Here is a 23,508-nt window from a genome sequence, read left to right on the forward strand (position 1 = left end):
TTCCGGACGTTTCCCATCAGTGGAATCACACCCTGTGTGTCTTTCTATGTCTGCTTCTCTCACCGAGCATCGTGCTCTCAGGGTCTGTCCATGTGGTAGCAAGTGTCAGGGCTTCACCCCTCTTCACAGCTGAGGGATGCTCTCATGTGTGGAGGGACACGTTTGTCTGCTGAAGGGCATTTGGTTGCCTCCAGATCCTGGCAGCCGTGACTCACGCTGTGAACATGCATGTGCAGGTTTATGGGCCCTGTTTTCAGTTTTCCTGGGCCTGCACCTTGGAGTGGAGGTGCTGAGTAACAGGATAATTCAGTCTTTGAGGAGCTGCCTGGCTTTCCCTAGCGGCTGCAGGGTTTTGCACTCAGCCAGTGTGTCTGAGTTCCAATTTCCCACCTCCTCACCAACACTGTGTTTGTTCTGCCCTTTTCATCCTAGCCATCCTAGTGGGTGTGAAGTGGTGTCTCGCTGTGGTTTTCATTTGCATTTCCCTGGTGACTAATAATTTTAAACATCTTCATGGCATGTTGGCCGTTTGTGTATCTTGGGAGAAATGTCTCTTCAAACCTTCTGCCCATTTTTAAGTGGATGGTTTGTTTTTGTTGTTGAGCTGTGAGAGCTCTTTATATATTCTGGATACGCAACCCTGTCTTTCTCTCTGCTTGGCCTCATCTCTTGCTCAGGTACTGAATGCCTAAAACTTCTGAAGACCCTACTTTGAGGCCGGAGACGGGCAGGCAATGTCTCCAGTACCTTAAGGCTCTGGGGGCTCCATGCACCTGCCCACTATATAGATGCTCAGACTAAGGGCAGGTGGGGGACCCAGCCACATATCTACAGGTAAAAATCCTGTAGGTGAAAAGCTGGCCACAAAGGGCCACAGAGTTTGTGTGATTCCGCTGATGGGAAACATCAAGAACAGGCAAATCCACAGGCACAGAGAGTGGGTTCATGGTTATCAGGGGTTGGGGGACAGAGTGTGACTTCTGATAGCTACTTTTTTCTTTTGGGGTGATAAAATGTTCTAAAATTGGGGTGATGGCTGCATAACTCTGTGAAGACACTGAAAACCATGAAACTGCATGCTTTAATCCAGCGAGTTGTATGGTACTTGAATTATATCCCAATAAAGCTGTTTAAAAAAAAAAAAGCAGGGACTTCCCTGGTGGTCCAGCAGCAAAGACTTCACACTCCCAATGCAGGGGGCCCAGGTTCAGTTCCTGGTAGGGACACTAGATCCCGCATGCTACAATTGAAAGATCCCACATGCCCCAACTAAGATCCGACACAGCCAAATAAATAATAAAATAAAAAGCAGTAAAGAACACACACACACACACACACACACACACACACACACGAAGCCAGCAGAACTCAATCCCAGGCCAGGTGGGCAGTGGTGGGCCCCGGCACTCAGGCTAGGAAGCCGGGCAGAGCTACGAGTGGCGGCTGGGTGGTGGCCTGACCCACACAGAGGAGTGGCCCAGTATCCAGAGGGGAAGACAGAGGGTGCAGGCTGGCACTTGGAGAGTCCAGGCAGGTTCCAGGAGCGGCCAACTGGGGAGGTTTTGGGCAACTTCCTCTGCTCCCGCCAGGAGGGGCTGGACCTGGGGGGTGTGCGCTAACGGCTGAGGCCCCAGGGTATAAAGGCGCCCTGTCCCAAGCCACCCTCAGCGGCCCCATCATGACAGCACTCAGACTCCTGGCCGTGCTGGCCAGCCTGCTAGCAACCTCCAGGGCTGGTGAGTGCCCGCCCCAGGCCAGGTGTCTGCATCTGTGCAGGGGTTCAACTGCAGGGGACAGGCCTGGGGGAGAGGGACTGGCGGGTGTCCGCCCCAGTTTCCCAGACACAAGGCTCAGGGAGGGACAGTGAAGCAACCAGGCCCAGGCCACACAGGCAAGCTGGCCCCGACCAGCCCCGGGAGGGTGGGGACCTGAACTTTTAGGGAACAGGGGTGTGGGAGGCTGGGGTCTCCCTGGGTATGGGGCTGAGACTGGGGGGCTGCAACACACCCTCCTCTCCCCCCAGGCTCGGCCCCTCTGGTGGACATAGTGGGCGGCAGGAAGGCCCGGCCACAGGAGCTCCCATTCCTGGCTTCCATCCAGAAACAAGGGAGGCACTTCTGTGGGGGCGCTCTGATCCACCCCAACTTTGTCCTGACAGCGGCCAGCTGCTTCCAGAGCCGGTGAGCCGGGGGCCATGGAGTGGGCAGGGGTGCTGAGAGCGGGAGAGAGCTTGGGGGGCGGGGGGGGTGTGCCTAGCAGGTGAGGAGGGGAGGGGTTGGCAAGGGGGCCTGGTCTTAGGAAGGGTTGAGGGGCTTAGAGAGGGAAATGGGGCCCTAGAAACAGAGCGAGATGCAGCTATAGAAGGAGGATGAACAGAGGCCTGACCATCACTGATGTCCTTTCTCTGGCTCCCGGGCCATGAGCCAGCAGGCTGGTAATTCCCTACCTTATTTGCAAGCCTGGCCCCATGTAAGTGCCCGCCTGGTGGGTGTAGAAGGCTGGGGGCTTGTGGGGAAGCCCAGCCTGGTATCTGTCCCCCCCTGCTCTTAGGAACGCTGGGATTGCCACCGTGGTGCTGGGTGCCTATGACCTGAGGCGTCGGGAGCAGTCCCGGCAGACGTTCTCCATCAGGAGCGTCAGCGAGAATGGCTATGACCCCCAGCAGAACCTGAATGACGTGCTGCTGCTGCAGGTGGGGAAAGGAGTGGGGAGCTGGCGTCGGCCTGAGGGGCTAAGGGGGAGCAAGCCATGTGCAGGGAGCCTGGGGTTTAAATCGTACAGCCAAGTGCACAATCCACTTAGCCAGCCTCTGAATCCTGGACACTGAAGTTGTTTCCAGATGTTTTTGTTATGACAGAATCACAATGAGTTTTTGTGCATATTTCTTTGTGAAAGTTTTCCCAGAGCAGCCACAACAACTGAGCCAACTTACCCTTCCACTAGCAGAATTTAAAACTGCCTGTTTCTCCACATCTTTGCTGACACTGCATATTATGATTTTTAAAATTTTTCTGCCAGTGTTCACTTCGGCAGCACATATACTAAAATTGGAACAATACAGAGAAGACTTGCATGGCCCTGAGCAAGGATGACATGCAAATTCATGAAGCGTTTCATATGTAAGGAAAAAAAATTTTTTTCCTGCCAATCTGACCGAGAGTGGAGGGTGGTGCTTTGTTTTATCTGCATTTCCTGGGCGAGCTCTTCACCTTCAGGGTCTCTCAACCACCTTTGCAAGTAAGGACAATTGATTCCTTCTCTGGAGGAACCAGAGGCCCAGAAGGTAAAGTCATTTGTCCAGGACCCCACAGCAGGTTACTGCCTAAACTGGGATTTGAACCCAAACTGCTTTCCAGATCAGAACTCATGTTGCTGCCTCTCTGGCTCCCAGCTGGGCCCCAGTTACGCCCTCTCCTGACCCAGTTTCCCTCTCCAGCTGGACCGTCAGGCCAACCTCACCAGCAGCGTGGCGCCGGTACCGCTGCCGGAGCAGAACGCCACGGTGGAAGCCGGCACCAGGTGCCAGGTTGCAGGCTGGGGCACCCGACGGCGTAGGGGGCGTCTCTCCCGAGTTCCTAGGGTCCTCAATGTTACCGTGACACCTGCAAACCAGTGTCGCCCCAACAACGTGTGCACTGGCGTCCTCACCCGCCGGGGTGGCATCTGCCAGGTACCCACTGGGTGTTATCTGGTGTGGGCTCCGCGTGGTGGGGGAGAAGGGGTCTTGAGAGGTAGTGAGCTCCACTTGCGGGGAGAGAAAGCAAGTTCAGAACTCACCCTGGGATTAAGTATTGAATTAGAACTGGATGATTCAGATACTGGAGCCTGAGAAACAGTATTTATTCAACTCTGCCTGCCAAGCCCTATGCTGGTGGCTGGCGACACAAGAGGGAACAGGAGGGACTGCCCTTCTGGAGCCAGGAGCTCCCATATCTTGTGGTTGAAGGGCTTGGGCATCAGCTATTAAGACAGGGGTGTCAAAAAAAAAAAAAAAAGAAAGGCAGTGGTATGCACCAGGCCGGCCCAGCCTGGGGCCTTAGGAAGTTGAGGAAGTGGGGGCGGCATCTGAGATCCGAGTTGCGAGCAAATGTAGGGAAAAGCGCAGAAAGAGGAGCAGCACACAGACAGAGCCAGGGGCATGAGCAGGTTCTGTGGGTGGCAGGGGTGGTGTTCTGGGCAGGAGTAGGGTGGAGGGCTGGGCCTGGGGCGCCCTGACCCTCCTGCTGCCCCTGCAGGGGGACGGCGGCACCCCTCTTGTCTGCAACGGCCTGGCACACGGCGTGGCCTCCTGGTCCCGGGGGCCCTGCGGTAGGGGCACCGACTTCTTCGCGCGTGTGGCCCTCTTCAGGAACTGGATTGACTCGGTTATAAACCAGCCGTCCTGACGGACCCCGCCCAGCCCGCGGGGGGCGCTGCGCAGCCAGAGCTCAGCCCCCGCGACGCACTGCGTGTCCATCCCGAGGCCCCACCCCGGCCCCCGCGGTTGTGACTCTAATAAAGAATCTGTCCCCATTCTGCCCACGGCGCCTGACTGTGCTCTTCGGGGGGCGGGCAGGGGCTGGGGGCCCAGTGCCAGGACCTCTGCCCACAAGAGTGGCATCCACCCCAGGGGTCTCCACTCAGGGAATCTGATGGCGGTGCTGGGAACCAGGGGCTCTGGTGACCTCCACTCCACAGAGGCAGCACCGAGGCTCAGAGAGATTGGGTGACTCCCCTGAGGCCACACAGCCAGAGCTGGGCTCTGAACCCACACCTGTGAGATCACAGCCCCCATGAACTGTCTGTCATGATGGTGGGGAATACAGTCACCCCTGGGGCTTTCCTGGTGGCTCAGATGGTGAAGAATCTGCCTGCAATGCAGGAGATGTGGGTTTGATCCCTGAGTGGGGAAGATCCTCTGGAGAAGGGAATGGCAACCCACTCCAGTATTCTTCCCTGGGGAATCCCGTAGAAGGAGGAGCCTGGTGGGCTCCAGTCCTTGGGGTTGCACAGATGGAACAGGGCTGAGCGACTGACATTTTCACTGCTACTACTGCTTTGTGTCTGCAGGGGCTTGGCTCCAGGACCCTCGTGGATACCCAAATCCCTGGATGCTCAAGCCCCTTGTATCAAGTGGTGTCATATTTGCAAGCGACCTACATACATCCTCTCTGCACTTGATATAATACAATGTCAATGCTGTGCAAATAGCTGCCTGCCTACAGCAAATTCAAGTTTTACTTTTTAGAACTTTTCGGTAAATTTTTTTCCAAATATTTTTGATTTGCGGTGGGTTAAATCCGTGGGTGTGGAACGTGCGAACACTGATAGCTGGCTGTATATTGTACAGCGAAGTCAAGAAACACATGAGAAACTGGCTTTAGACTGCCACTTGAATCACAGAAAGATAATGAACCTAATATGAAAGGAACTAAAACATAAACATTAAACAATAAATATAATTATATAATGATGTATAAAACATAAATATACTTGTATAAAGAACATATAAAACATAATAAATATAACTATATAAATGATATGCAAAACTTAATACATATAATTTATTAAACTAAAATAAAATTGTAAATCACAGACTTCCCTGGGGGTCCAGTAGCTAAGACTACATGCTCACAATGTAGGGGGCCTGGGTTCAATCCCTGGTCAGGAAACTAGATCCCACATGCTACAACTAAAACCTGGCACAGTCAAATAAATATATATATATATATTTTAAAGTTAAATCTTACATTATATATTAGTACCAATTACATATTATACATGCATTTTAAAAATATACTTAGGAACTTCCCTGATGGTCCAGTGGTTAAGGATCTGCCTGCCAATGTAGGGGACACAGGTTTGATCCCTGGTCTGGGAAGATCCCACATGCTGAGGGTCAACTAAGCCCCAGTACTGCAAATACTGAAGCCCAAGCATCTAGAGCCTGTGGTCCAGAACAAGAAAAGCCACCACAATGAGAAGCCTGAGAAGTGCAATGAGTAGCCCCCACTCGCCACAAACTAGAGAAAGCCTGCATGTGGTGACATAGACCCAGCACAGTCAAAAATAAAAAACATAAAATGTTATAAAAATACCTGGGGAATAATGAATCAATATTAAAGAAACTAAGATCATGATATCTGGTCCCATCACTTCATGGCAAATAGTAGGGGAAAGAGTGGAAGCAGTGATAGATTTTATTTCCTTGGGCTCCAAAATCATTGTGGACAGTGACTGCAGTCATGAAACTAAAAGACACTTGTTCCTTGGAAGAAAAGCTATGACAAGCCTAGACAGTGTATCAAAAAGCAGAGACATCACTTTGCTGACAAAAGCCCATATAGCGAAAGCTATGGTTTTTCCAGTAGTCATGTATGGATGTGAGAGTTGGACCATAAAGAAGGATGAGCGCCAAAGAATTGATGCTTTCAAACTGTGGTGCTGGAGAAGACTCTTGAGAGTCCCTTAGACTGCAAGGAGATCGTACCAGTCAATCCTAAAGAAAATCAACCCTGAATATTCATTGAGTTTATTTGTTTTTCATAATTTATTGATGAAATTCACATAACATAACATTCACCTTTTTAAAGTGTACAATTCAAAATATACCTAGTGCATTTCACTAGGCTGTGTAGCCCTCACCATCCAAACCTTGCTATCCAATTCCAGGACATTCCATCACCTCAATAGAAGCCTATTCCCATCAGCATCACCCCCCATCTCCTCCCCGACCCCATGATGACCAGGAACTCACTCTCTGTGTCTGTGGGTCCTCTTTACAGAAGGGGAAAGTGAAGCCCAGAGAGAAACGTGTGTCTCAGGAGCCCAGAACAGTCCAGGGGTCCCACCTGTTCACTGTTCAGATGGGGAAACTGAAGCCCTGGGGGTTGGGGTCCCAGAGCAGAGGGTCCCAGCTTGGAGCCCCAGACACTGACACCCTCGAGGATAGAGTGTTTTCTTTTTTTAAAGAGAGGAGAGAAAAAAGAGACAGAAACCCTGAGGATGAGCCTCTCTCGGTCACCTTCCCTGGGTCCCGGGTGTGTCCGCTCAGGTCTGCTCAGCCCCCTCCCAGCTCCAATTCCTGGCAAGACCGTTGTCTGTTGCACCAACTACAGTTGGAGCAGGAAGGGGACAAAGCCGCAGCTTCCAGCCCCGCTTCCTCTCCACCCGTGGGCCTGACCCCCAAGGCCCCAGAGAGTTCCCTCCAAGTTACAACCCCCAGTGCCCCCAGCTCCCCACCCAGGCCCACACTGTCCTATCCTCCAGACCAGCCTCCGCCTTCAGGAAGCCCCCTAGTCCTGCGCTCACCTGCCGGCCCCCATCCCAGGCCTGGAGCAGAGAGGCGACCCCAGGCCATCCCCTTGTTGTGACTGATGCTGTGAACACCCCCTGACTCTGAGAGGCTCCTTGGGGGGTGAGAGCTCCCTGCCAGGACCTTCTGGGCCATTCTCTAGCAAAGTTATGTATGTGTGTCTTTCTTTTTCTTTCTTTGGTTAAAGATTTATTGAAATGTACTTCACATACCATACATACAACTCACTTACTTAACAATTCAGGGACATTTAGTACAGTCATGGGATTGTGCAACCACCGCCTCTAATTCCAGAATATTCCATCACCCCAAAAGAAGCCCCATCACCATCTGCAGTCACCCTTCTTCTCCCCAAGCCACTAACAACCAGGAACCCACTGTCTGTGTCTGTGGATCAGCCTGTTCTGGACGTTTCCCATCAGTGGAATCACACCCTGTGTGTCCTTCTGTGTCTGCTCCTCTCACTGAGCATCATGTCCTCAGGGACCATCCACATGGTAGCAAGTTTCTTTCCTTTTCAGGACTGAGTGATGCTCCGTGTGTGTCCTGTTTCATCAGCTGACAGTTCATGGAGCTCTCTTCTGTATCAGGTGAATCAACCCCTGACATGGGGATGTTCTCATCACCCCCATCACTAACAGATGCGGAAACTGAGGCTCGGAGAGGTGGTGTGCCCAGCCCAGATTCACAAAGCACAGCAGAATGTGAACCCAGATGAGGAACTATGGAGCCTGGTGTGACGGTGACAGTGACACGGCTGGCACCTCTGCTCACCGTGTGCCCAGCACCCTCCAATGCTCTCATTTATCCCACCCTCCCACTGTCATCCCCGGGGAGGGACTATGGCTACCATCACCCCACTACTGTTCAGTTACCAAGTTGTGTCCAACTCTGCAACCCTGTGGACTGCTGCACACCAGGCTTCCCTGTCCCACACCATCTCCCGGAGTATGCCCAAGTTCATGTCCACTGAACTGGTGATGACATTCAACCATCTCATTCTCTGTTGCCCTCTTCTCCTCCTGCCCTCAATCTTTCCCTGCATCAGGGAAAGTTGGTTTCCCAATGAGTTGGTTCATCACATCAGGTGACCAAAGTATTGGAGTTTCGGCATCAGCATCAGTCCTTCCAGTGAATATTCAGGGTTGATTTCCTTTAGGATTGACTGGTTTGATCTCCTTGCAGTCTAAGAGACTCTCAAGAGTCTGCTCCAGGACCACAGTCTGAAAGCATAAGCATAACTCAATGAAGCTATGAGCCATGCAGTGTAGGGCCACCCCCAAGACTGAGGAGTCATAGTGGAGAGTTCTGACAAAATCTGATCCACTGGAGGAGGGAATGTCAAACCACTCCAGTATACTTGCTGGGAGAGCCCCACCTCACCATACAGGTAGGGGAACCGAGGCACCGAGCAGCCGGCCTGCTGGACCAGAAGGAGATAGTCTGCAAAGATGCTCTTGTTGAAAGAGAAAATCCTGTTCTGAAAGCAGACAGCACAGCAGCCCCGGGGGTTCTGTGGGGACATGTCAGAGCCACACCCAGAGCTGTGGCAGACACCCTGCAGGAGGACCTGGGGACCTTTCCCAAGTGAACCGGCTCGTGCATGAATTAAAAATGTGTCGGCAATACAGATGGGCAACAGGCACACAAAAAGCTGCTCCACATTGCTAATTCATAGAGAAATGCAAATCAAAACTACAATGAGGTATCACCTCACATCAGTCAGAATGGCCACTATTAAAGTCTTCAAGGGACTTCTCTGGTGGTCCAGTAGTTACGAATCTGCCTGCCAAGTCAATTTTGAAAAAGAAAAACAGAGCTGGAGGAGTCAGGCTCCCTGAATTTAGACTATACTACAAAGCTACAGCCATCAAAAAGTATAGTACTGGCACAACAGTAGAAACATAGATCAGGAGAGAACAGGAGAGAAAACCCAGAAATAAACTCATGCACCTATGGCCAATTAATCTATGGCAAAACAGCCAAGACTATACAATGCTGAAAAGACAGTGTTCAACAAATGGTCCTGGGAAAACTGGACAGCCACATGCAAAAAGGAAGTTCAGATCATTCTTTAACTCTATACCCAAAAATAAGCTCAAAATGGATTAAAGACCTAGATATGAGACCAGATACTATAAAACTCCTAGAGGAAAACATAGGCAGAAAACCCTCTGACATAAATCACAGCAGCATCTTTTTTGATCCATCTCCCAGAAAAATGGAAATAAAAACAAAAACAAACAGATGGGACCTACTTAAATTCAAAAGTTTTTGCATAGCAAAGGAAACAAAAAACAACATGAAAAGACAACCCACAGTTTGGGATAAAATATTTTCAAAAGTGTGACTGATAAGGGATTCGTCTCCAACATTTATAAGCAGTTTATGAAGCTTCACAGCATCAAAACAAACAGCCCCCACAAAAAATGGGCAGAGGACCTGAACAGACATTTCTCCAAAGAGGACATAAAGATGGCCAACAGGCAGGTAAAAAGATGTTCAACATTGCTAGTTATTAGAGAAACACAAATCAAAACACCAGTCAGAATGGCCAGCATAAAAAAAAAACACACACAGGGACTTCGCTGGTAGTCCAATGGCTAAGCCTCCATGTTCCCAATTCAGGGGGCCTGGGTTCAATCCCTCGTCAGGGAACTAGATCCCACATGCCGCAACTAATGATTCCACATGCTGCAACTAAGACCTGGGGCAGCCAAATAAATAAATAAATGTATTTCTGAATCCATAACAAATGTTGGAGAGGGTATAGAGAAAAGGTACAATGTATGTACAGTGTACATACCTACACTGTTGGTAGGAATGTAAATTGGTACAGCCACTGTGGAGAACAGTATGGAGGTTCCTTAAAAAACTAAAAATAGAGCTACCATATGACCCTGAAATCCTACTCCTGGGCATATATCTGGAGAAAAACATTATCTGAAAGGATACATGTACCCTTATGTTCATAGAAGCACTGTTTAAAATAGCCAAGACACAGAAGCAACTTAAATGTCCTACAACAGAGGAATGGATAAAGAAGATGTGGTGTGTGTGTATATATATATATATATACACACACACACACATATACACACACACATATATATATATATAACATATGTATATGTATGTGATATATATAATAGAATATTACTCAGCCATTTAAAAGAATGAAATAATGCCATTCACAGCAACATGGATGGGCCTAGAGAGTGTCATACTGAGTGAAGTGAAGTCCCACATAGAAGGAGAAACATTGTATAACATTCCTTACATGTGGAATCTACAAAGCAACAATACAAATGAACTTACTTACAAAACATATAAAGACTCACAGACTTAGAAAAGGAAATTATGGTTGTGAGGGCAGGGGGAGGATAGTTAGGGAGTTTAGGAAGGTCATGTACACACTGCTGTATTCAAAATGGAAAACCAACAAGGACCTATTGTATAGCACATAGAACTTTACTCAATGTTATCTGCCAGCCTGGATGGGAGGAGGGTTTGGAAGAGAATGGATACATGTATATGTATGACTGAGTCCTTTTGCTGTTCACCTGTTAATCGGCTATACCTCGATACAAAACAAAAAGTTTATAAGGTTCAGGGGAAAAAGTTCATGGTGCATCCATTCTAAAGCAGTTTATGTAGACATTTAAAAAATAAAATGCCTCAAAAAAAAAAAAAAATAGAATCTGCCTGCCAATGCAGGGGACACAGGTTCAATCCCTGATCCACTGCTGAGGGGCAACTGAGCACGTGCTCCACAACTACTGAGCCCAGATGCCTAGAGCCCACGTTCCTCAACAAGAGAAGCCACTGCAAACAGAAGCCTGTGCACCACAACTAGAGTAGCCCCCTCTTGTCTCAACTAGAGAAAAGCCTGTGCACAGCAACAAAGACTCAGCACAGCCAAAAATAATTAATTTTTTAAAAGTCTACAAATGGGTCTTCCCTGGTGATCCAGTGGTTAAGAATTCGCCTTGCAATGCAAAGGACATGGGTTCAATCCCTGGTCAGGGAACTAAGATCCCACATGCCTTGGAGCAATTAATGCCACACACTGCAACTACTGAGGCCCCACGCCACAGCTAGAGAGTCTGTGCAGCAATGAAAGATACCGCATGGTGCCACTAAGACCTGACACAGCCAAATAACTGTTTTTTTTTAAGTCTACAAAGAACAAATGCTGCAGAGAGTGTAGAGAAAAGGGAACCCTCCTACACTGTTGGTGGGAATGTAAATTGGTGCTGTCACTGTGAAGAACAGGATGGAGGTTCCTTGAAAAACTAAAATTAGAGCTACCATATGATCCTGCAATCCCACTCCCGGGCACACACCCAAACAAAACTAGAACTCAAAAAGATATATTCACCCCTATGTTCACAGCAGTTCCATTTACAATAGCCAAAACATGGAAAAAACCTAAACATCCACTGACAGAAGAATGAAGATGTGGTACATGTATACAACAGAATACCACTCAGACATAAAAAAGAATGAAATGATGCCATTTGCAGCAACACTGATGGACCTAGAGATTTTCAAACCAAATGAAGTAAGTCAGAAAGAGAAAGACAAGTACCATATGATATCACTTGTATGTGGAATCTAAAATATGACACAAATGAACATATCTACAAAACAGACACAGACTCACAGACATAGAGAACAGACTTGTGATTGCCAAGGGGCTAGGAGGGGGGGAAGGACTGTACTGGGAGTCTGGGATTAGCAGATGCAAACTAGTATATGTAGAATGGATAAACAACAAGATCTTACTGTACGGCGCAGGGTACTACATTCAATATCCTATGACAAACTATGATGGAAAAGAATATGGAAAAGAACATATATATATATATATATATATATAGAGGTATGTATAACTGAGCCACTTTGCTGTACAGAAGAAATTAACACAATGTTGTAAATCAACCATACTTCAATAAAATTTAAAAAATAAAAATGTGTCGACAGAGGTGGGGCAGCCAACTGCAAGGGTCCTCAGTGGGCAAAAGGCAAAACAGGCTGTTTCTGCCTCGGACGATCCTCCCAGACACTATATCATTCCAAAGGGGAAAGTGTGACTTGGCAGGACGGACCTGGAGTCCGTGGGACCTCCGCCCAGCACACAGACCCTGACTCCATGTGGGGGCCCCACACAAGCTCCAAATGCCCACCAGTACACAATAGGAGGGACAGGGAAGGCTGAGCAGCTGCCCCAGAGCCGAGGAGACTCAGGGGGGCTCCTGAACCAGGGACGGGCGATTGTGACATCCAGGCGACCTGTGGAAGAGACAACATTTGTGCAAGACCAGGGTCCCAGGGATGCCGTGGCAGCAAGTCTGGGAACCTTGCAGACTTCTGAAAACGCGAAATGGTTTCAACATAAAAAACCTGAAAAGTGTGTTTTTGCCCCCCAATTTCATGAGCTCTTCTACCTATGCTTCTGTAGGTTTGAGCCAGTTATAAATAAAGACACAAATAAATAAATGTCTCCTGGGCACCCAAGTCTCCCCCACCCTCCCACCCCTGATACGGAACAGCATCTCTGGCCTCAGCCACTCCTTGCCAGGTGCCCCCACCCTAGTCATGATAACCACAGGTGTCCCTGGGGGAAGACCACCCCAGGCCAGAACTCTGCTATGGAATGAAGCGTGAATCCCCCAGACAAAGTCAGGGCAGAGAGATGACCCTGTGGGTGTGAGAAGGTTAAGGGTGCTGAGACACCCCCTCATTCCCTTTTATGTCCCACAGAGGGGGCTTCACCCTAAGCCCTGCACACACCAGCCATATCCGACCTTGCTGGGGCTACGGGGACCCTGTAGGAGGGGGGCAAAGTCCACTTTGAAGTGCGGAAGGCTGGAGGACTGTGGCCACACTGCCCCCTGACCCAGAGGACCCCAGCGGGGGGTGGGTGCTAGCCAGCTTTTCACACCTCTTGGGGGTGGGGCGGGACCCTGAGCCTGAGCTTGAAGCCCCTGCAGCCTTCTTGGGGTGCAGCTTTAAACCCCAAGCTTCCTGAAGCCCTGGAGTTGGAAGGAGGAAGTGGGGACGTCCAACCCAGGCATGGGGCAACCCCAACGGCCTGCTGAATGCGACTATAAGAGGGGGTGGGCACATGGGCAGGGGGCACCGCTGGACCATGCCCGGAAACTGCAGACCCCCTTGCCCCTCCCTGGCCCCAGTGCTGCTGGCTGTGCTGCTGGGTGGTGAGTGGTGTCCACGTCCGCCCAGCTGTCCACCTGTCCCACACCCTCACTGCCCAGATGGGGAGAGTGAGGCAGGATCAGGCTCAGGACGGGAGCCTCAAGGGGAGGGTAGGAGGAAAGGAGGGGGGTGGGTCTGTTTCCCCACCTGTGAAGTGGGCAAAGCCTAGTCCCTCCCGCCCAGGCAGGTATCCTGGGGACTCAGTGTAACTGGAATCCCCAGGCAGTGCTTGGCAAACAGCAAGCGCTTAATATGTGTGTGAGGGCACACCAATGAACGCCTGACCTGGTGAATGAGGCAGGTGTCATAGGAGGCCCGGGTGAGGGGCCTCCACCCTCACCCCAAGGAGCCTGACTCATGCCTCAGCTTGTCCATCTCCTGGCCCCCAGGACTGGGCGCTGGGCCTCCCGGAGCCTCCAGGAGTAATAGATGATGACCTCGGGGTTCTCCGCCCCAGCGCTAACAGTCCCAGGCCGGGTCCCTTTCCCTCAGCAGACCCCAATCGGTGCTGCTATGGGACCCCCAGTTTGCAGATGGGGAAACGCAGGTTCCGCAGGATTCCGGGCCAGGCAGCGACTCTGCCTCCTCCCCGTGCCCCGTCTGGGCTTCCTGGAGGTGGGGCGGGGGTGTCAGACGAGGCGACTGCCCCTGACCCCGGCGTCCCCAGGAGCAGCCCAGGCCGCGGAGATCGTGGGCGGAAGGGAAGCCCAGCCCCACTCGCGCCCCTACATGGCGTCGCTGCAGCTGGCTTCCGGCAGCCACTTCTGCGGGGGTACCCTGGTGCATCCGAGGTTCGTGCTGACCGCCGCTCACTGCCTGAACAACGTGTGAGTGCGCCGGAGAGTGACGGGCCGGGGTCCGAGGAGGAGGGCGGACCTGCTCGGAAGTCGGGAGTCCGGACTCCGGGGGGCGGAGGGCCGGCCTGCCCGAGGGTCCGAGTCGGGGGTGCGGCCCTGCCTGCGCTTCGCCTGGCCTCACCCTTCCATCCGTCCACCTGCCCAACCCTCTCATCCCAGACTAGGCGGGCACCTGCCCTGCCCGCTCCCCCCGCCCGACGTGGCCCCCTGATGCCCCAGGAGGATGAGCTCAAGCCAGGGGCCCAACCTTTGGGGGCAAGATGCAGACGGGGTGGCGGGTCTCCTGGGGGCAGCGGTGGGGAGTCCCTGAGGGGCTGCACCCTGGGCTTCAGGACGGGCATGGGGAGCACGGGTAAGCTTAGCACGAACTCCCCGACCCTCAGGAACCCTCAGCGCGTGCGCGTGGTACTGGGAGCCCACCGCCTGCTGACCGCCGAGCCCACCCAGCAGAGGCTCGGCATCAGTCGCCTGTTTGAGAACAACTACGACCCGCAGGAGAAGCTGAATGACGTGCTCCTGCTGCAGGTAAGTGGGCGGTGCCGGCGCTGTGCTCCACCCTCCAGCGCCTCCCGCTGCGGGGCGGGAGGCCAGGCCAGGCACCAACTTCGGAGTATGCGGGGACCCCACCCCCCACCCCCACTCTCCTCGTGGACTTTTCCCGGCTGTGTCCCCTTCCTTCTCCCTACACTGTTCCCAGATACCCTCACCTTTGGCTTCCCAGGTGGCTCAGTGGATAAAGAATCATCCGCCTGCAATGCAGGAGATGCAAGAGATGAGGGTTCAATCCCTGGGTCGGGAAGATACCCTGGAGGAGGGCATGGCAACCCACTCCAGTATTCTTGCCTGGAGAATCCCATGGATGGAGAAGCCTGGCGGGCTACAGTCCATGCGGTCGCAAAGAGTCGGACACGACTGAAGTGACTGGGCACCCACAGCTTTGGCACCAGCCTCCTCTCCTCAGGGAGGCCTCCCTAGGCTGTCCCTGTATCACCTGAGTGATGCCCCCCACTCACTGTTCAGGATGAGGCTCTATTTCCCTTGACTGTGCCACCTGCCCTCCTCTTCTCAGCCCTTCCTGACCCAAAGATAAGCTCCCAGAGCAGAGATGTAGTGTCCCTAGGGCCTAGCCAGGATCAAGCATACAGTTGGGTGACTTCCCTGGTGGTCGAGTGGCAAGACTCTGTGCTCCCAATGCAGGGGGCCCAGGTTCGATCTCTGGTCAGGGAACTAGATCCCATATGCCCCAACAAAGAGTTTGCATGCCGCAACTAAGACCCAACAGTCAAATAAATAAATAGTTTTTAAAAAAAAGCATACAGTTGGTGCTCAATAAGTGCTTTGTATGTGAATGAACACCACGGTGACCAGTGCTGGAAACAGGTGGCTCATGGCTGCAAGGAAGGTTAAACTGAGCCCTTGTGAGTTTGGAGGGTGATCAGGACAGCCTCCCTGGAGGAGGTGACCCTTGAGCCAGGCAGAGGGAACAGCATGTGCGAAAGCCGGGAGGAGGCACTTTGGGATAATGGTCTGTGGGTGGATGGGGGTCCGGAGGCGGGAGCTCACTGCCCCCTCACCCCCACCCTCTGCTGTAGCTGGACCAGCCGGCCACCCTCAACACCCATGTAGCGGTGGCTCAGCTCCCCCAGCAGGCCCAGCCACTGCCCCATGGCACCCAGTGCCTGGCCATGGGCTGGGGCCGCCTGGGCACCCTCGAGCCGCTACCCCAGGTCCTACAGGAGCTCAATGTCACCGTGGTCACCTTCCTGTGCCGGCCACAGAACGTGTGCACCTACGTGCCCCGACGCAGCGCTGGCATCTGCTTCGTACGTACTGGCGGCTCTGGCGCAGGGACCGCAGGAACTGCCCCGGGGAGGAAGGGTGGGCGACGGGGACCCAGCCCTGCCTTCTCCTTCCTGAGCTCCCCATCTGGAAGGTGGGCACACCCGTCGTGAGGGGTGATGTGGCCTTTGTGGGTCTGGGGGCTCATCCATCCAGTGGCCCCTCGAGTGGGTGACCAACCCCCACTCTGTGGCCACACCCATCTCCCCATCTCACTGGAGTGGCTTCAGTGAGACAGGGAGCATTTCATCCCTGCGCGGCCCCTTCCCTGAGGCAGCCTCGTCTGGCTGCTGGCCTGGCCTGAGGGACTGACCAACCTGCCCCTCCACAGGGGGACTCCGGGGGCCCCTTAATCTGCGATGGGATACTCCAGGGCGTGGACTCCTTTGTGATCCGGGGATGTGCCACTGGCCAGTACCCTGACTTCTTTGCTCGTGTCTCCCTCTATGTGGACTGGATCAACTCCGTGCTAAGCAGCGTTGGGGGCGAGGACAGCCCCTGAGCCCCCCAGAACCCCTGCAGGCGCTGTGGACAGAGGCGGTGGGTCTGTTTCTGTGTCCGTGCCCCATCTCCCCCTCCCTGGCAGCCCCACCTGTGCCGTCAATAAAAGCTGAACCACCCCCCTGGCTCCTGTGTGTCCTTCCCACAGGCAATGTTAGGGAGAACGGGTCAGGCTCCTCAGTGTCTGGGTCCTGAAACCCAAACTCAGGGTGGGGGTGAGAACAGAGGCCTGGAGTTCAGATGAGGGCCCAGGTCACCATGGATCCCACTCCCCAGATGCCCACAACCCTGCCTGTGTGACCCTGGGCACGTGGCTGCCCCTCTCTGTGCCTCAGTTTCCTCATCTGGAAAATGGAGTCGCCCCACACATTTCCAAGTGTCCAAGGAGCCCCACTCTGGCTCTGGGGGCTGGGAGTGTCCTGTCCAGTTCTATGTGTATTAGTTAGTCGCTCAGTTGTGTCCGACTCTTTGTGAGTCCATGGACTGCAGTCTGCCAGGCTCCTCTGCCCACGGAATTCTCCAGGCAGAAATTCTGGAGTACATAGCCATTCCCTTCTCCAGGGGATTTTCCTGACCCAGGGATCAAGCCTGGGACTCCTGCATTGCAGGCAGATTCTTTACTGTCTGAGCCACCAGGGAAGCCCTTTCATCAAAATGGCCTCTTGACTAAGTCATCACAACCTGGGGTGCCCAGGGCCTGTGGGGCTCCTGAACAAGTAGGGGCCAGCAGAGGGCCATCAGGAAGGCTTCCTGGAGGAGGTGGCAATGACCGAGCTGACTCGCAGTGCAGGAACAGGAACAAAAGAAGGGTTGTACAGACAAGGCACAGACCAGGCAAGGGCCCTACATCAGACGTAGCTTGGGGATGTGGGGAACAGCAAGGCCAACTGAATGGGGGAGGGAGAGCAGGTCAGGGAGGGGCAGGGCTGGAGCACACACAGCCACCAGATGACGCGGGGTCTAGAGGAGGAGCCTGAGGCAAGGCAGAGGTAGGGGTCACAGGCCAGCCATGGAGTCACAGCCATTGCCATGGTGGCCATGGCAATGCAGCAACAGAGGCTCAGAGAGAGGAGCCAACCAGCTCTGGGCACACACCAGAGTTGGAAGGCAGCTCTTTGGTTATTGATTTACTCTGCTGCCCCCTGGTGGCAACATGCAAATTCGAGCTGGAGCCAGAATCCCCTCAGGCCCGCTGCCTTTTTAACTGTTTCACAACTCAGCTGACCACCCCAGCCGAGGAGCTGAGGCTGCTTGCAGCAGCAGCAGGAGCGAGCCTACGCTAGACCTGGGGCAAGGCCGGAATTCTGGGAAACCCCCGCTGATAAACGTCAGGGGAGGGCCGGGAATTCCCCCCCCGCAGCTCCCACGGGCCCAAGGCAGGGAAGTGGTTTCTATAAAAAGCCCAGAGGGACCTCTCCCGCAGCGCTGGGGATAAATGAGGTTTGCTGGAGGGCATGTTGGACTGAGCCCATTGATGGGAACAGAAAGACCCAGAAAAAACAGTCCTGGGTGTTTTCTATTTTCTGTGAGCTCCAGCACATGAGTGTGTGTGTTGTGTGTGTGTGTGTGTGTGTGTGTGTGTGTGTATGTAAGATGAGTCAGAGGAAAGCTCTGCACAAAAATGATCAGATCCAAGGAGGGGAGAACAGGGACCTGGGAGCTGGGGCTGACTTCTGGAGGTTGACAAGGCTGTTGACATTCAGGGGAGGACTGAGCCACAGGAATTATAAACAGGATGTTGCAGAGAAGTGACCCGGGGAGGGGGTTGGCCGGGGAGAGCAGGGCGGCCCTCAGCAACACAGGATCCCCTAGCTTCCAGAGCATCATTGTCCTGTGAGATGCTCCACGTGGCATCACTACTCTGATGGGAACCAGAACACCCCCAAGAGGATCATCACCATACCCTCTGGGAGAGGGTTAATGGTTAACAAACCCTCAAGGACGGCACTTTCTTATCTAAGAACTTCATACAAGTTCATTCATTTAATCCGTGGGACAATCTCGTGAACTGGGAACCTACAGCTTCCATTTTACAGATGAGGAAACTGAGGCTTGGAGAGGGCCTGAAGTCACAGTGGGCAAGTTCCCTGGAGTCCACAAGTTTAGCCATCGCAACCTGTGAGGATGTAGCATGCAGGTGGTCCTCAAAAGATCCAACTTTGTTTAAATCTGGTCTCCCCACCTGAGACACAGCCTCCTCCATTCTCCCTAGCCCTGATGGAAACTGGGTTATGTATACAGCAGGTGCTTACCAAGTGCTCTATGGTAGCTTTAACTCAACAAAGTGGGGAACCTGCAAAGAGGGGAGAGATGGGGGTTGACTTGCCTGTGGCCACACACCAGGGGTGGGGGGGCACCCAGGGACAAACTGGACTCCCACCCCAGCTGGGCTCTGGGTGTCCCTGGGTGCCCCCGCCTGCCTCTTCCTCAGATGGATCCGTTGGTTCCCGCCCCGAGCCTTGCTCCAAGCCAGGAGAACGTTGCTTCTTGCGACAGCCTTGGCTACAGCCGTTACAGCTGGAGCAGCTGGGGTTGGGAGGTGGGTGGGATGAGGGGAACAGGCGCCGTGGGGCTGGGGATTGGCCCTGGGGGACCCCATCTCCCTTGTCCAGATTGAGCTCTCCCAAGGTCCATGCCAAAGCCCTCAAACTTGGATGGAGATCCATGGTCCAGCCTCCAGGCCTAGGAGGGAATTCTCTCCTCTGGCTCTGGCTAGAAGGAGTTTCAGAGAAGTTCAGAGGGGCAGGGGTGGGATGGGTTGGGAGGGGTTCCTTCCCAGAACCTCAGAGGGCCCCCAGAGACTGACCGAATCCCAGGTAGGAGTGAGTTCCCTGTTAGGCGCAGCAACCAAAGACAGGTTGGAAGTCCAGGCTCCCAGAGGGACATCCAAAGCCGAGGAAGAGTCAGCAAGTTCCCCTCTAGCTGTGAATTTTGGGTTCAAAGCCCAACTCCCCCAACCATGTCACTGGGCAGGTGGCTCATGTGGAGACCCCGCCATGCCTGCAAAATATTAGGACAGAGCTGGGTGCACATGATTGCTGTTATCAGAGAGCCCAGGGGAAACTGAGGCACGTGGCATCCCAAACAATTCCTTTGGGCCAGAGTGACTAGTATTCTTGCCTGGAGAATCCCACAGACAGAGGAGCCTGGCAGACTACAGTCCGTGGGGTCCCTAAGAGTTGGACACAACTAAGCAACTTAGCATGCATGCATGCATGACCACATTTAGCAAAAATACAGGACGCCCTGCTAACTAACTTCGTACAAAACTACATGTAGGGAATATTGGCTTCCCTAGTGGCTCTGGTGGTAAAGAATCTGCCTGCAGTGCAGGAGACCCGGGTTCAATCCCCGGGTCAGGAAGATCCCCTGGAGAAGGAAATGGCAACCCACTCCAGTATTACTGCCTGGAGAATTCCAGGGACAGAGGAGCCTGGGGGGCTATAGTCCATGGGATTGCAAAGAGGCGGACACAACTGTGCGGCTAACTTTCACTTCACTTACACAGGACACCCTGCTAACTTTGAATGTCAGATAAATTTTGTACATAACTACATCCCATGCTCATATGTGGGATACACTTATGTTAAAAAGATGTCTATCTGACATTACAGTTTAATTGTGCACCCTGAGTTTGAACCGGTGACCCTCCTGGAGCCTCCTGGTCACTTGCACAGGTCCTTCCCCAACTGTTCTTCCCGTCACCCAGTCGGCCGTCCCCCAGTCCCTGGGATGGGGAGAGGAAGTAGGGGCACCTGGCCCCAGCGTGGGGCAACTGCAACTGACTCCGGGTGTGGGGGCTATAAGAGGGACAGGTGGGCACGGAGGGCAGAAACCCAGGAGCCCCCAACCGACCATGACCCAAAGCTGCAGATACTTCAGCCCCGCCCTGGCCCCCATCCTGCTGGCCCTGCTGCTGGGCGGTGAGTGGGGTCGAGTCTGTCCCTGGTCTTCTGCTCCTGCCTCTCCATTTGCCCTGGACCCTGCCGGCCCCCTCAGCCTCATGGGATGAGGAGGAGACTGAGGTTCTGAGTGGTGAGGGTGAAGAGGGGGGTTCACCCTGCACCCTGTGGGGACTTCAGGTCTGGCTGCGCCGGGGCAGGAGGACCGCACACGCCCCTTCCCCTCTCTGGATGACAAGCAATAGAGGAGCCCAACCCGGCGGGGTCCTGGTGGGGGTCCCAGGGGTCGGGGTTCCTCCTCCGCTTACCGCCCCACCCCCGCCTGTGCCCCCAGGCCCCGCGCTGGCCTCGGAGATCGTGGGGGGCCGGGCGGCCCGGCCGCACGCCTGGCCCTTCATAGCTTCGCTGCAGCGGCGCGGAGGCCACTTCTGCGGCGCCACCCTCATCGCGCGCAACTTCGTCCTGTCGGCAGCGCATTGTCTGAACGGCCTGTGAGTGTCTCCGCGCAAGCACACATCGGGTCCCGGGCGCGAGGGGCGTGGGGCCGGCCCAGGATGGGGGCTTCCGGCAAAAGCGCGAGGGTTTGCAGGATCCTCCTGCGCCCCTGCTGGGTCTCTCCGCCGCTTCCCATCCCGGGGGCCCCCACATCACCTCCTGTCCGCCCCCCGACCCCAGGAACTTTCGATCGGTGCGCGTGGTGCTGGGGGCGCATAACCTGCGGCGGCGGGAGCGAACCCGGCAGATGTTCAGGGTCCAGAGGGTCTTTGAAAACGGCTTCGACCCCTTGAGGCTGGAGAATGACGTCGTGGTTCTCCAGGTGCGCGGCGGCCGGGCGGGCAGGGCAGGTGCAGCGCCCTGAGAGGCTTGGGGAGGGCGTGAGGAGCAGGAGACTGGGGGGTGCGGCGGGCGGGGGCAGACCTGGTGTCCCCCATAATCCCGGGGCTTCAGTCACCTCGCTGTGAAATGGAGAAGTACACCCCCGCACCCTGCAGGGCTGCCAGAGGTTAGATGATAAAACAGCCAGAAGCTCTGAGCAGCTGTCTTTGCTGGCGGTGGGCACCGACGGCCTCCTTCTTTGGGAAATGGGGCAAAATTACCTACATTCGGGCTGGTGGGAGTCTGGAGGCAGAAACCTACCTTTCCCCTCTGCTTGCACAGCTATGATTATTCACTGAGACTGTCCTAGAACAAGGGCTTTATGGTCGCTGGTGTGGCCCACGGTTTGTTCTGTTGAACACTTACTGTTTACTGCATTCAAGGCACATTCAGGGACTTCCCTGGTGGTCCAGTGGCTAAGACTCTGCACGCCCAAATTCAGGGGGCCCAGGTGCCATCCCTGGTTGGGAAACTAGATCCCTCATCCTGCAACTAAGACCCCGCACAGCCAAATAAATAAATATAAAAAAAGAAAAAAAAAAAAAAAGACGTATCTAAAGATGTGGCCTCAGCCATGGTGGTTCCTCCTGCTTTACAGATGGGGAAAGTGAGGCTCGATGGGAGGCATGCTGAGGGTGGGCATCCTGCTCTTAAACACCCCAGGATCATGGTGGAGCCTCTGCAGGGGAACCCGGCCCCAGAGTCACAGCCCCTCCCCCATGACTGCTCCGTACCCCCCACCCTCCTCTGCAGCTCAACAGGATGGCCACCCTCAACGCCAATGTGCAGGTGGCCCGGTTGCCTGCCCAGGACCAGGGCGTGGGCAAAGGTGTGCAGTGCGTGGCCATGGGCTGGGGCCAGCTGGGCACAAACCAGCCACTGCCCCAAATCCTACAGCAGCTCAATGTGACCGTGGTGACTGGCCTCTGCCGCCCCACCAACGTGTGCACCCTGGTGCCACGCCGGCACGCTGGCATCTGCTTTGTAAGTACCCTGGGTTCCCCCAGCCCCCACCCCACTTCCTCCCAGGCTGCTGCAGCCAGACCCCTGGAATATCTTCCCCACCCTGAAGGGCAGGTAGGTGGAGCTGAGAGGGCTGGGCCGGGACCCCAGCCCCCCAATTTGTCTGGCTCCACAGGGGGACTCCGGCGGGCCCCTAGTCTGCAACGGGCTGGTCCATGGGATCGATTCCTTCGTCCGTGGAGGTTGTGGCTCCGGGATCTTCCCAGACTCCTTTGCCTCTGTCGCCAAGTTTGCCAACTGGATCAACTCTATCATCCAGCGCCACGGTGACGACGATGGCCCCTCCCTCCACCCCAGGGACCCCGTGGGCAGGACCCGCTAGAAAAGCTGCACCTGTCACGCCCCCTCACCTGCCCCTGGCTGGGCCTTTCCCATGAAGCATCACTCAGCATCTGGCACAATAAAAACCTCTGTTTTGTAGAAGGTGTCTGCGTGTTTGTTGGTTGGACAACTGAGTCTTGAAAAGTCCTTAGGAGAAGGTCTTGGGCATGTCACGAGTACACTGCCACCAGGTGGTGGCTAATTCAGGGCACTGGGTTAAGAAGTCCCTTCCCTACCTTCCACAAAAGGATCCCAGTTGCTATTTCTGGTTTTCCCTCCTGTTAAACAAACCAGTGCTGCAGGTGGTGAGAACACAGAGCACTACAGCAGGTGTTCACATATGCTTACAAAAACAGACATCACTCCGAGTCTTTGGAAGTATTCACTCAGCTGGTCCTCTCTCTGCTCTCGAAGCAGAGGGGCAAACAGGTATGAAGTCACACTCACGAGCCTGGGTTCGAGTCCCAGCTCTGTGACTTTGAGCAACTTGTGTGCTGTCTCTGAGCCTCTGTTTCCCTGCAGTAAAGAGTGACGGACTGTCTGGGAAGCAGCCAGCCAGGAGTTGGGGTCCCAGGCCAGCCTCAGCTTCACTGAGTGGGGAGACAGTCCCTCCCCAACCTCCCCAGCCTTGGTGGGGAGGTGGGGGAGGAGGGAGGCAAAGACATCAGATGTCTCA

General features: G+C 54.0%; 4 protein-coding genes and 2 non-coding genes across 7 annotated transcripts in view; 5 read left to right on the forward strand and 1 right to left on the reverse strand.

The window, feature by feature from the left end:
• Positions 1 to 23,508, reverse strand: part of PLPPR3 (phospholipid phosphatase related 3) — a 43,791-nt gene that overhangs the window by 11,556 nt on the left and 8,727 nt on the right. The gene's annotated exons all lie outside the window — the stretch shown is intronic.
• AZU1 (azurocidin 1) lies at positions 1,679 to 4,515 on the forward strand. Its single transcript, XM_061149392.1, has 5 exons — positions 1,679 to 1,736; positions 2,024 to 2,180; positions 2,551 to 2,692; positions 3,437 to 3,670; positions 4,236 to 4,515. Exons 1-5 carry the CDS (start codon positions 1,679 to 1,681, stop codon positions 4,383 to 4,385), a joined length of 741 nt encoding a protein of 246 aa, XP_061005375.1. The 3' UTR covers positions 4,386 to 4,515.
• LOC133062984 (U6 spliceosomal RNA) lies at positions 3,018 to 3,123 on the forward strand. The gene has a single exon (XR_009694302.1). It is a non-coding gene; the product is annotated as a U6 spliceosomal RNA (small nuclear RNA).
• Positions 13,449 to 16,819, forward strand: PRTN3 (proteinase 3). Its single transcript, XM_061151195.1, has 5 exons — positions 13,449 to 13,515; positions 14,181 to 14,340; positions 14,754 to 14,895; positions 15,963 to 16,193; positions 16,541 to 16,819. Exons 1-5 carry the CDS (start codon positions 13,449 to 13,451, stop codon positions 16,709 to 16,711), a joined length of 771 nt encoding a protein of 256 aa, XP_061007178.1. The 3' UTR covers positions 16,712 to 16,819.
• On the forward strand, positions 15,526 to 15,597 carry TRNAG-CCC (transfer RNA glycine (anticodon CCC)). Its single transcript has one exon. It is a non-coding gene; the product is annotated as a tRNA-Gly (tRNA).
• Positions 20,461 to 23,458, forward strand: ELANE (elastase, neutrophil expressed). The gene is made up of 5 exons (XM_061151193.1): positions 20,461 to 20,633; positions 20,947 to 21,103; positions 21,288 to 21,429; positions 22,242 to 22,472; positions 22,627 to 23,458. Exons 1-5 carry the CDS (start codon positions 20,567 to 20,569, stop codon positions 22,831 to 22,833), a joined length of 804 nt encoding a protein of 267 aa, XP_061007176.1. The 5' UTR covers positions 20,461 to 20,566; the 3' UTR covers positions 22,834 to 23,458.

Source organism: Dama dama, chromosome 9 (assembly GCF_033118175.1).
Source record: "Dama dama isolate Ldn47 chromosome 9, ASM3311817v1, whole genome shotgun sequence".
Lineage (NCBI taxonomy): Eukaryota > Metazoa > Chordata > Mammalia > Artiodactyla > Cervidae > Dama > Dama dama.